The sequence below is a fragment of the Egretta garzetta genome, unplaced genomic scaffold (assembly GCF_000687185.1).
Source record: "Egretta garzetta isolate BGI_Z169 unplaced genomic scaffold, ASM68718v1 scaffold581, whole genome shotgun sequence".
Taxonomy (NCBI): Eukaryota; Metazoa; Chordata; class Aves; order Pelecaniformes; family Ardeidae; genus Egretta; species Egretta garzetta.
Genome location: NW_009258623.1, coordinates 298,084 through 309,709, shown reverse-complemented (window position 1 = coordinate 309,709; position 11,626 = coordinate 298,084). Strand labels below are relative to the sequence as shown.

Sequence of the window (11,626 nt, the reverse complement as noted above, 5' to 3'; positions counted from 1 at the left end):
GGTCCTCCCAACTTCAGAAAGTGAAGCCACATTTTAATTGTCCGAGAGGGAGCTGCAGCCATTATTTAATTTCTTTAATGACACCAGAAAATCCAATTTTTCCTGTTTACGAGAGGGTTGGGAATGCTCATGTAAATTGGCCCAAGTTGCTACACCAGGTTTGGTAGAGCAGATTTTAATTACACACTGATGAGCACCTTATATTTCTGTAGTTAAATGCATGCGTTGTTTTTCCTGTGTGTGTACTAGATAGACAGATTTAATGCTTTTCATGTGTAAGTGAACAGAGTTGATTATCCTTCGCTTACGCCAAACTTTCAGCTGTTCCTTCAATAAACTACATGCATAATTCACGCTTTGCTCAGCGGGTTTTGTTTCCCTCTCTGGTATTACAAAAGAACAGATATTTTCTCAAACACAAAGCTCCAAATGGGTGGGGTTGGTAGCTCGCAAGGAGGGGAGTTTTAACAAAGCGGTTTTGAGGCTTTGCTCTCCTTCCCGATGCATGTTTGCATACCTTTATTTCATCCAGAGATGAGTCTGGCCACAAGGAAGTCTGGAAATGCAGTGTAAAGCAGGATATTCAACTGCTCGCGGGATGTGCGGCTCACTTGGGATCTCTCACACTGTCTGGGATCTCTGGAGGCAGAACAAAAAACCAGCCGGGCCCTTTTTTAAAGAAATCAGTGAGAACCAGCTCAGGTAGTAACAAAAAAGAAAATAATCCCGCACCCCAATCCCGAAACCCTCTCACAAGTGGAGGCTGATTTTAAAAGAAAGAGAAGAGTGCCTCCCCAAACTGCAGCACCAGGGCCTTTCTCAAAGGCCCCATCTTCCTCAAAGCACATGAACTCACGCGAAGAGCAGGGTCTGTCAGATGCGCCTGGACATTCCCCTCCAACATCCCTTGCAGGGAGGGGAAACCCCCTCTCCCATCATTTTAGGATCACTGGGATTTCGGTGAGATCAGGTTGCCCCCACCCTTTTCTCTGCGAGGGTCCCCAGTTTCCAAGGGATGGTGAAAGCTCTCCATCAAGAAAGATGAGGAACTCCTAGAAAGAGTCTAGAGGAGAGCAACTAGGATGATAAAGGGACTGGAGCATCTCCCCTACAAGGAAAGGCTGAGGGAGCTGGGCTTGTTCAGCCTGAAGAAGAGAAGACTGAGAGGGGATCTCATCAACATGTACAAATATCTCAAGGGTGGATGTCACGAGGATGCAGCCAGACTCTTCCCAGTGGTGCCCAGCGCCAGGACAAGGGGCAATGGGCACAAACTGAAACATAAGATGTTTCAGTTGAATATGAGGAAAAACTTCTTGACTTGGAGGGTGCCCGAGCCCTGGCGCAGGCTGCCCAGGGGGGCTGTGGAGTCTCCTTCTCTGGAGATATTCAACCCCCACCTGGATGAAGTCCTGTGTAACATGCTTTAGGAGAACCTGCTTTAGCAGGGGGGGTTGGACTAGATGATCTCCCCAGGTTCCTTCCAACCCTTGTGATTCTGTGAAAACATGGCTGGAAAGGGCTTGCCATGATGGCACTCATCACAGCTGGATGCACAGCTGGATGCCGGGAAAACCAGCTGGCCCTGCTGGCTTCTTCCCTCTCACAGCTTGCCTGGGGGCAGCCGAAAGCCCCTGAGACACCTTGGCTCTGAATTGCCCTTTGGAGAAATCTGTCTCTCCTCACCCAGTCTGGAAGCCGCATCGGGTGGGGGCCGGTTAATTTACCCCATGGAAAGTATGCCGAGGACCTGGTGTTGCAACTCATTCCCCGACGTCCCACTCCACTTCCACTGACTCACAGCTTGTCTGCCCCAGCCTCTCCACGGCTGGAGGGTGAGTTCAAATACCCTGCCACGCTCAGTCTGCCCACGCCAGCGCGGCGGTGATGAACCCACCGCTGGTTCCCGCGGGTTGAGCATCTGCCTCTGCTTCTCTCCCAGCCACGGAGGCTGGGCTGAGCGCGGTGGATTCAAGGCTCTCCGTGGTTTGTTGCATGTGCTCCACAGGTAGCAGATCACTAATTATCTTTTTGTCGTGGTTTAACCTGGCTGGCAACTAAGCACCACGCAGCCGCTCGCTCACTCCCCCCTCCCTCAGTGGGATGGGGGAGAGAATGGGGAAGGAGAAAAAAGGTTAGAGCCGCGGGCTGAGATAAAGAGAGTTTAATAAGAGAAAATAACAATAATAGTAATAATAAGAATGGTAACAGAATATACAGAATATACAAAACGAATGATGCACAATGCAATTGCTCACCACCCGCCGACCGATGCCCAGCCCGTCCCGAGCAGTGATCAGTCCCTGAGCAGCGATCACTCTCCCCGCAACTGACCGACCGACTAACCCCCCCAAGCATGACGTTCTGTGGTATGGAATAGCTCTTTGGTCAGTTTGGGTTAGCTGTCCTAGCTGTGCTCCCTCCCAGCTTGTTATGCCCCTGGCCAAGCAGGAGAAACTCAAAAAGTCCTTGAGTAGTCTGAGCACTACTCGGCAACAACTAAAAACATCAGTGTGTTATCAACATTCTTCTGGTACTAAATCCAAAACACAGCACTATGCTAGCTACTATGAAGAAAATTAACTCTATCCCAGCTGAAACCAGGACACTTTTAATAAATGACATGGACAACACTATCAACACTGGCTGGGCCGGGGGGTGCTGAAATCCAAATGGATCAGCCCTTGCTGAGAAGGCAAAACCCACCCACCTAGAAGAGGATGTTTTTCCCAAAGGTTATTGCCACCTTTTCTGTCTCTGTGCATACAACTCGGACTTCATCTCATTTCTATGTAAATAACAAGCAGAAACACCCAAACAAGAAGCTCCCACTGCTCCAGCCGCTCATAATTTATGTTGGTCTCCTCCCTGCACACCAAGAACCAGCCAGCTCCCCAGGGTACCAAAGCAGCCCAGCAGCTCTTGCATTTCTGGGAGAATACCTTTAATCATCTCTGCCCTTCTCAACCCCTGAGTATTGCAAAACCCATGTTTTCTGCTGCCTACTTGAAAATGTTCATGTAGATCAGGCTATTTTGGAGAAAAAAAAAAAAAGGCCAGGAAAAAGTTTTTTGGGGCAGTTGGGGCCAAATCCTGCTCGGTGCCATTCCAGACATGCCCGTTTGTAGGTTGAGAGTCTCGTAGAGTTGATCCAAGCTGACAGATGCAAAAAGCCACATCTGCCTCTGGGTCTGGAGCCCACAAACCCGAGCTCCTCCACACAATAAAGCAGGCTGGTAAAGAAATGGTGCATTTTTCACCCAGCCTTTGCATCGCTCGCATTCCTTGTGGACAGTGGGCTGGATGAAGAAGAGTGTGGGAGCCTAATGTGACAATTCCCTCTTTCTTGTTGGCAGCCCCACCTTTAATCCCATTATATTAATTCAGGTCTAATATCTGATCTGAACCTGTTTGTCAGCTTCAGGACAACCTGCCTTCACTGGGGTCAAGAAAGCATGAAGACAATCTCATTTTCCCATCGCACCCGGGCTTTGAATTTTATGCAAATAATGAAGGCAATAGATGTTAATGAATTTCAGGTGACATCCCAGGCAGATTCAGCCCAAGATTTTCCAGAGAGAAGCAAGCCGACATATACCAACCAGGAATTCCACGCTGCAATGGGAAAGTCTCTTTGAGGGACCCAACTCTCCGGCTTGAGCCAACCTGACAGCATCTCTCCAGGTATAATCAGAGATTTCGTGTTCTCTATTTGGTAAAACACAAAGGTCCTGCTTAATTTTTCTTCCAGAGATGCCAGTGGGATTTTTAGCTCGTCCTTTGTAGCACTGGGGCACATGAATGCATTTTGAAGGGCACGTAGAGGCCTGTCCTGCAAATATGTTTAAGCTCCAGTCATGCGCACAGCACGGGCAATGCCACCAGGACAGCAACAAGCTGAAAATGAACGGAGTTCTTAAATACAAAGGATAAAATACTCTAAACATTGCAATTCCACAAAGTCTGAGAGGCCAGAAAATGTCACTGCATCCGACTGAATTTGCTCTTTTTCCCAAGGAAGTAAAATAACAAGAATTTGTGGGAGTGTTTTTCATGCTGGTTAAATCTTTGCTTTTGGCAACATTTTGAATGGAAAGGTTCAAAGGTCTGTAAAAGAAATCACAGCTGTAAAAAGCTAGAAGCTCAAGAATTATTGCATCTTAATGCTAGCATGCAAATAATACCGTTCCACAGAGTCGGGCAAAGCGTTTTTCAGAAAATCCGCCTCCTTTATTGAAATGCTTTTGAGTTCAAGATGAAAATGCGTTGATCCCATCATCAGTTGGCTGGAGATATTGCAACGACAACCTCTGGGTGGGATGGAGTTGTCCTGTGGAGATGCCACTACCTCTAGAAAGGAAGCCTGGGAATCCCAGAATCCCAGCATGGCTGGGGTTGGCAGGGCCCTCGGGAGATCACCCAGCCCAACGCCCCTGCTCAAGCAGGCTCACCCAGAGCAGGGGGCACAGGACAGTGTCCAGGCGGGGGTCGAATATCTCCAGAGAAGGAGACTCCACACCCCCCCTGGGCAGCCTGGGCCAGGGCTCGGGCACCCTCCAAGTCAACAAGTTCTTCCTCCCATTCAACTGGAACCTCTTCTGCTTCAGGTTGTGCCCATTGCCCCTTGTCCTGGCGCTGGGCACCACTGGGAAGAGTCTGGCTCCATCCTCGTGACACCCACCCTTCAGATATTTTACGTGTTCATGAGATCCCCCTCAGTCCTGCTACAGACTAAATACCTGATACTAAATGGCCAAAATTTGAGGTGGCGTTTAAACATAGTGTCTTCGAGGAAAATCTGAATAGGCAAACTGGATAAATTAGAGCCCTGAAAGAGAGGTCAGGCTTCATGAATGTCGCACCCGCACTTTGCCTTCAGACGAATAAGCCCCGTGAAAATTTGATGTTCAGATTTGGCCATTTTAATCTCACTGCCTTTCACTCAGATGAATTCAGAGGGCTCCCCACTAAGCTCTGTACTGATGTGCCGTACTGCATCTCAGAGGTAGCATGGGTAGCCAGGTCTCTTTTTCACTCCTTTTTGTTTCTTTCCATTTGCTTTGCAGCAAGAAAATAACACAAAACATCTCCGCAAGCATACAGAGGCTTTGCACCAAGGCTGAGCTCTCCCTGCCAAAAATCCAGGGGTTAGATAACTCTTCTGGCTGAGCAGATTCACACTGGCTCCAGTAGGTGTGTTGGAGTGCAATCAGTGTTTAACAAGTTTCAGTAAGACAGGTGGCTGCCTGGCACGTCAAAACCATGAAGGCACTAAATTGATCACTGGACTTCCATGCAACCAAGCCCAGATCCCCAGAGGGATAAAAAGGGCATCCTGCACTCCTTCTCATCAGAGACCTGCACTCTCCCAGCTTGCTGCTTCTCACCAGTTCCGGGCTGTTATCTCCTGCCGCAATGAACCGGCAAACTTACAGCATGAGAGCAGGAGGTGGAGGCAGATCTTACAGTGCTGCCTCAGCTATTATTCCAAGTGGCAACAGGGCTGGCTTTGGTTCAATGTCTGTGGCACGATCTGGAGGAGGTGGCGGTGGTTTTGGAAGGCTCATCGGAGGAGGTGGCGGTGCTGGTGGTGGTTTTGGCAGCAGGAGCCTCTACAACCTTGGTGGTAGCAAGAGGATATCCATCGGTGTTGGAAGCAACTTCCGAGCTGCTTTTGGGAGCGGAGCTGGTGGTGGCTCTGGCCTGGGAGGTGGTTGTGGACTTGGTGGGGGGGGAGCTGGTGGCAGTCTTGGACTTGGTCTTGGTGGTGGAGGTGGTGGATATGGCTTTGGTGGAGGTGCTGGTGGGCTTGGCTTTGGTGGTGGACAGGGAGGTGGTGGAGGGTTTGGCTTTGGTGGAGTAGGGGGGTTGGGAGGATTCAGTGGAGGGCTGGGTGGTGGCAGAAACCCAATGGGATTTGGTGGTGGCCCACCTGGAGTTGGTACAATCCAAGAAGTGACTGTCAACCAGAGTCTCCTGGCACCGCTGAACCTGGAGATAGATCCAAACATCCATCAGGTGCGAAAAGACGAGAAGGAGCAAATCAAGACCCTCAACAACAAGTTCGCTTCTTTCATTGACAAGGTGAGACTTCATCAAGTGCTGTGGAATCATGATAGAGAGGAAGCCAGACAGCCCTGTAGCTACAAAAATACGACTTCATAGATCTGCAGTCGACTGTATTGCTATTTCCTATCTGCCGGTCTTCATTAAAGTAATCAGAAAAGAACATTCCTCTAAACAGTTAGAAGCAGAAAAGTAGACATCAGTAACTGGTAATAAGAGGATTAGATCCAGGTTTTGTGCCTGAGAAACAAGATATATTAATTCAAACAGAATAAGCCAGTTTCAGGTCCAGGCCTGGCTGCTTAACCCAGCGTGCTCCATGGGGGATCACAGCCGATGTGTTAGTCCTTCCTGCTTTCCTGCCTGCAAGCTAAGGTCCTTTTTCTATTTACTCAACTTAAGTCTTTCCTTGGCTTTTACTTGGGTAAATATGCAGTGTATATGTGCAAAAGGAAAGGCAATTAAGTACTTGTCTTTTAACCTGTAGTTCTCGGATCTTAGCTTTAATGAAGGAAGATAAATATCTCTTACAAAGGGAGAAAAACCAGAGGATGTTAAAGAAAGCAAGTGATTAAAGAGCTGAACCCACATTTTCTAATGCTTGCTCATTGGCTTGCTAAATTAAATTGTCTTTAAAGAGAACTGTCCACTGAGGGCAGATTTGCTGAGCGACAGGATGGGCTAACATAGGCCTAGATAATCTGGAGAACATTCACAGCTGGATTTAATGCTCTTGGGTTTGGGATTTCCTTGGTTTGGGCTGTGCATCAGTCCCAGTTACTGACTATCGGCTATCAGCATGCTCACAGGTATCTTCTGCTAAGCTTCTCCTACTTCCCAATGCTCAGGTTCGCTTCCTGGAGCAGCAGAACAAGGTGCTTGAGACCAAATGGACCCTCCTGCAGGACCAGGGCCAAAAAAACAACTCGGGCAAAAACAACCTGGACCCACTCTTTGAGGCTTACATCAACAACTTGAAACGGCAGCTGGCCAACCTGCTCAACGAGAGAGGACGCATGGACGGAGAGCTGAAGAACATGCAAGACCTCGTTGAGGATTTCAAGAACAAGTGAGCGCCTGTTAGCGGCACATCCAGGCACCCTGGGGTGAAGCAGGATGCAAATGCTTCAGCTTAGCATTAGGCAGTAGGATTAATCTCATTTACATTTAGCTTTCTGCAAGTAAAACATCTAGCCTGAGATATTCATCAAACTTTCTACAGGAAAGGGAAAAAAATATATCTCCAGTCTGTGCTCTAGCCCATAACGTGGTACCTAACTAATCTCCCTTTAATACACCACCCCTGTGAGGTGCCTCTCCCAGAAGAAGCCCTGCTTTCCTTGACAGCAGCAGAAAGGTTTTTCCAATCAGAAAACACAGGTTTCAGCCAGGGCACAGCAACTTGTGATGACACTTGCAAAGGAAAAAAACCTAAAGAAGCTTTACCCTCCTGGTTTCATCTGCAAAATATCATTTCACAGAATCCCAGCACGGCAGGGGTTGGAAGGGACCTCAGGAGCTCACCCAGTCCCACCCCCCTGCTCAAGCAGGCTCACCCAGAGCAGGGGGCACAGGACAGCGGCCAGGCGGGGGTTGAATATCTCCAGAGAAGGAGATTCCACAGCCCGCCTGGGCAGCCTGGGCCAGGGCTCGGGCACCCTCAATTTCAACCTTTTGAGAAATGAGATTGTCACAGGAAGTCAGTTTGGAAATGCCATACCCAGCCCAGATAGACTTGCAATCCTACCTGATTACCAATGTATGATCCAGCAAGTCTTTCACTTTATCCCTGCAGATATGAAGAAGAAATCAACCGACGCACAGCAGCAGAGAATGAATTTGTGGTGCTGAAAAAGGTGGGTGAGACAGGAGATGTTATGGATGCTGAGCTAAGCTTAACCATTGCACAGGCTGCGAGAGTCCTAAGGGATGGGTGATCTCATGGAGCTGCATCCTCATCCTTTCAAAGCCGTCATTTGGATTGTGGTTTTGGGGGAAAGAAATGGAGGGGTTGGAGGATAGAAGTGAGTTCTTGTCCCACTCCTGTCCTGCAAGACACACACGTGGTTGCCTGGGCCAAACAGACTGTGCAGAATCAAAGATAGTCATCAGTGCTGGGAACCCCAGGAGCCAAGGCCAAATGGCCTGCACTCCCGTCCTTATACACCAACAAAGTTACACACAGCACTCCTTTTGGCCAAGAGTTGTCCTCTTGGTGCTCCTTCCAGGGGGATGTGCCAAGCACAGCTTCTCCAGTCAGTGAAAAGGGACAGCCTCATCTCCAGGCTTGACCAGTTTGTGGCTGAGCTAAAGAGATACCAGGTGCTGTAGACGTCCCCATGGTTGCTCTTTTCCAGGATGTGGATGCTGCTTACATGAACAAGGTGGAACTGGAGGCCAAGGTGGATGCCCTGACCGATGAACTCAGTTTCCTCCGAGCCCTCTACGATGCGGTACAGACACCCTCCTCCCCTGATTTCTGTCCTGTTATCCCCTGGACAGTGACCACCATCATTCATGGCATTTGAAAAGGTAAGTGCAGCTGTCCCGGGATCCCGTGTGCTTCCTCGCAGGAACTGGCTCAGCTCAGCGCACAAGTGTCCGACACCGCTGTCATTCTGTCAATGGACAACAACCGCGACCTGGACCTCAGCAGCATCATAGCTGAAGTCAAAGCTCAGTACGAAGACATTGCTAACAGGAGCCGGGCCGAGGCAGAGGCTTGGTACCAAACCAAGGTGAACAGACCCATAGATGCCACGGATGCATTACTGCTGTCCCTATACGAGGCTGTTTGAGCCACATCTTGTCCACCTGGACATCTCAGATGGTTTACTCTTCCTTCTGAACCTCAGTTTGAGGAGCTGCAGGCCACAGCTGGGAAGCACGGGGATGACCTGCGCAACACAAAGGGTGAAATCTCTGAGCTCAACCGGCTGATCCAGAGGATCCGGTCAGAGATAGAGAACACGAGGAACCAGGTAGGAATGGCAAAAGGAGCCTGCAGAGCCCCATTCTGCAGTCTGTTAACACTGCAGCTCTGCTTTGCTGATCAGGGACTTTAGCAGCCACAGAGTATGATGTACCTCATTAAACGTGTTGAATTCCCTCCTGAAAAGGGCACCACACTCTACCACCTATTAAATCGGTCTTGCCAGGCTGGCATTTCAATTCCAGCAATGTTAGCTATGGGGGAATGATCTCAGTCATAACTTTTTTCATTAACATCCCAACCAGAATGGTTTTCTTCCTTGGGTGACTCTTACCCAAAAAGAAGAGCAGCATTTAGGAGTCCCAACCCCTCTCCTTGCAGTGTGCCACCCTGCAGACGGCCATCGGAGACTCCGAGGAGCGTGGGGAGCTGGCCCTCAAAGATGCCAAGGCAAAGATGGCTGACCTGGAAGATGCCCTGCAGAAAGCCAAAGCTGACATGGCCCGGCAACTCCGCGAGTACCAGGAGCTCATGAATGTCAAGCTGGCCCTGGACATCGAGATCGCGACCTACAGGAAGCTGCTGGAGGGCGAGGAGAGCAGGTGGGAGCAAAATCCCTGTGGGAATAACAGCGACTATCGCTTTGCCCCTGCCAGTAGTTGGTCCCCCTGCTTGTCTCCTTCATTTTGCTCTAACGTCCCCTTTATCTGCCCTCCAACAGGCTGAGTGGAGAGGGACTCAACCCCATCAGCTACTGTAAGTACCACAGTGCTTGTCTTGCTTTGGGCCCACTGGGAGCAGAAGCTGTGAGCAACCTTGGGAAAAGGCACATTTTGCCCAGTATGAGATGTTCAGAGCCTACCGCCAGCATTAGTGGCTTGCACAGGGTTGGGTTCAAGTCCTGTAGGTCCAGGTCCTGATGACGGTGCTTTCTGGAACTGGGTGATTGCCAAGCAGATGTCCAACCTTCTGGTTGCTTCTTTTTTTTTCCAGCTGTCATCAGCTCCAGCTCTGGCATGGCTGGTGGTGGAGCTGGGTTAGGAGGAGGATTTGGTGGACTGAGCCTAAGCGGAGGAGGTGGCGGAAGCAGTTTCAGTCTTGGAGGAGGTGGTGGAAGCGGTTTTGGTCTTGGAGGAGGCGGCGGAACAGGTTTTGGTCTTGGAGGTGGTGGTGGAGGAGGCTACAGCTTTGGAAGCGGAGGAGGACTTGGACTTGGGGGTGGTGGTGGTCTCACAGGTGGATTTGGAGGAGGCAGTGGTCTCGGCACTGCAAGCCGCCTTGGCTATGGAGGAGGTGGCAGCAGCAGCCTGAGCACCAGCGGAGGGAATTTCAGCTCTGGAAGTGGAAAAGGCACCAACCCAGGTGTGAAAATTGTCTCCAAAACCTCCTCCAGCAAAAAGAGCATAAAAAGCCAAAGCCTGAAGAATGCTACACAGCCCGAGTAAAACCAACACCAGAGCCTCCCCAAAACCATCACTCCCACATCGCTCCTGCATTACTCCTGTATCACTCCTGCACATCACCATCCCCTCCGCCCGTGTCTGTCCCGGCTCCTCGCACCGTAGTTCTTAAGCATTTGGATCGCAGTTCAAGAAAAGCTGTGGAGCACGTGCTAAACAGATCCCTCAAAGTACCTGAAACAGGATTAAAAGGCAAACACAGGCCTAAGTGGTTTTCTGAATGGGGAATTGGGCATTTTTTGTTCATTTGTTTGCTTTTAATGAGGCTGAGCAGTTTGTAATCATGGCCAGCTGACAGCCATCAGCTAAGACAGCTCAAATAGCAGTGAAGATGCAGTAACTCAGGTTTTTGGCTCAGTTCTGGCCCACAGAAGCCCAAGCATGGGCTGGGAACTTGGCTTCAGTTCAGCTTGCTTTGTCTTCACTGCTGGGATGAACCAAACTTGCTCCTCCAATTAATCAACTCATCTTTATCAGAGGTGCGGGTTATTTTTCTGCTATGTAGAAGCACCCCAGGAGATTGCTGAAAGATCCCAGGTGGTGGTTTGTAAGCGTGGGGCCCCTCTTATGACACCCCTTACTATGGGACCATCAGGAGTCACTTCTGAGTCACTCGAATGCAATGGAAAATCCCTTTTTTTCCCCCAGTCACAGCCGAGCTTTGAAAAACCCATGTTTCTTCCAGATGTGCTGCGCATTGCAGCTGTGTGCCATCGGGCGCGCGAGCCTGGCCAGCGGCTCTGAGCACAGCGTTAGGGAAGCAACCTGCGACACCTCTGCCTGGGAAGTACGACCCGCAGGGATGCAGGGTCAGCTTGCAACGAGCTCATCTAAAAGGAAGCCCAAGCTGCTCTCCCATTCCCGTCCCTTCTCTTCCGAAATGAACGTTTGCGGCACCTTACATGCAATCGTGTGGGTGTATTTTGTCAGAGGCGCCACCAGGGACTGATCCAAAGCATGACAGAAAGAGCTTGTTCTCTAAATGATAGGATTTTTTCCTTCTAAATAATGACCAAGACAGAGAGTTCTTCAAAAGCAAGATCAGCGTTTGCAGTTAAATCCGGTTGCTGCCCGGTCTCATGCTAGGTTTTGTGGGAATGTCTTAAAAAAATGCCAAAAGTCATCCAACAGTCTGCATCTCGCTGGCTTTCCCCGCTGCCTCGGCAGC

The 11,626-nt window shown here is 49.8% G+C and overlaps 1 protein-coding gene across 1 annotated transcript; it reads left to right on the top strand.

Annotated features, from left to right (window-relative positions):
• Nucleotides 1-5,415: 5,415 nt before the first annotated feature.
• LOC104134661 (keratin, type II cytoskeletal 5) lies at nt 5,416-10,443 on the top strand. Its single transcript, XM_009648239.1, has 11 exons — nt 5,416-5,689; nt 5,774-6,084; nt 6,915-7,135; nt 7,862-7,922; nt 8,424-8,519; nt 8,640-8,804; nt 8,922-9,047; nt 9,380-9,600; nt 9,720-9,754; nt 9,992-10,021; nt 10,103-10,443. Exons 1-11 carry the CDS (start codon nt 5,416-5,418, stop codon nt 10,441-10,443), a joined length of 1,881 nt encoding a protein of 626 aa, XP_009646534.1.
• The last annotated feature ends 1,183 nt before the right edge of the window (nt 10,444-11,626 follow it).

Bases quoted from the DNA above. Each gene is read 5' to 3' on its own strand.
- LOC104134661 (XM_009648239.1), top strand. From the start codon at position 5,416: ATGAACCGGCAAACTTACAGCATGAGAGCAGGAGGTGGAGGCAGATCT. The intron at 7,923-8,423 runs GTGGGTGAGACA...GCTCTTTTCCAG, and splicing joins AATTTGTGGTGCTGAAAAAG to GATGTGGATGCTGCTTACAT. The intron at 9,048-9,379 runs GTAGGAATGGCA...CTCTCCTTGCAG, and splicing joins TAGAGAACACGAGGAACCAG to TGTGCCACCCTGCAGACGGC.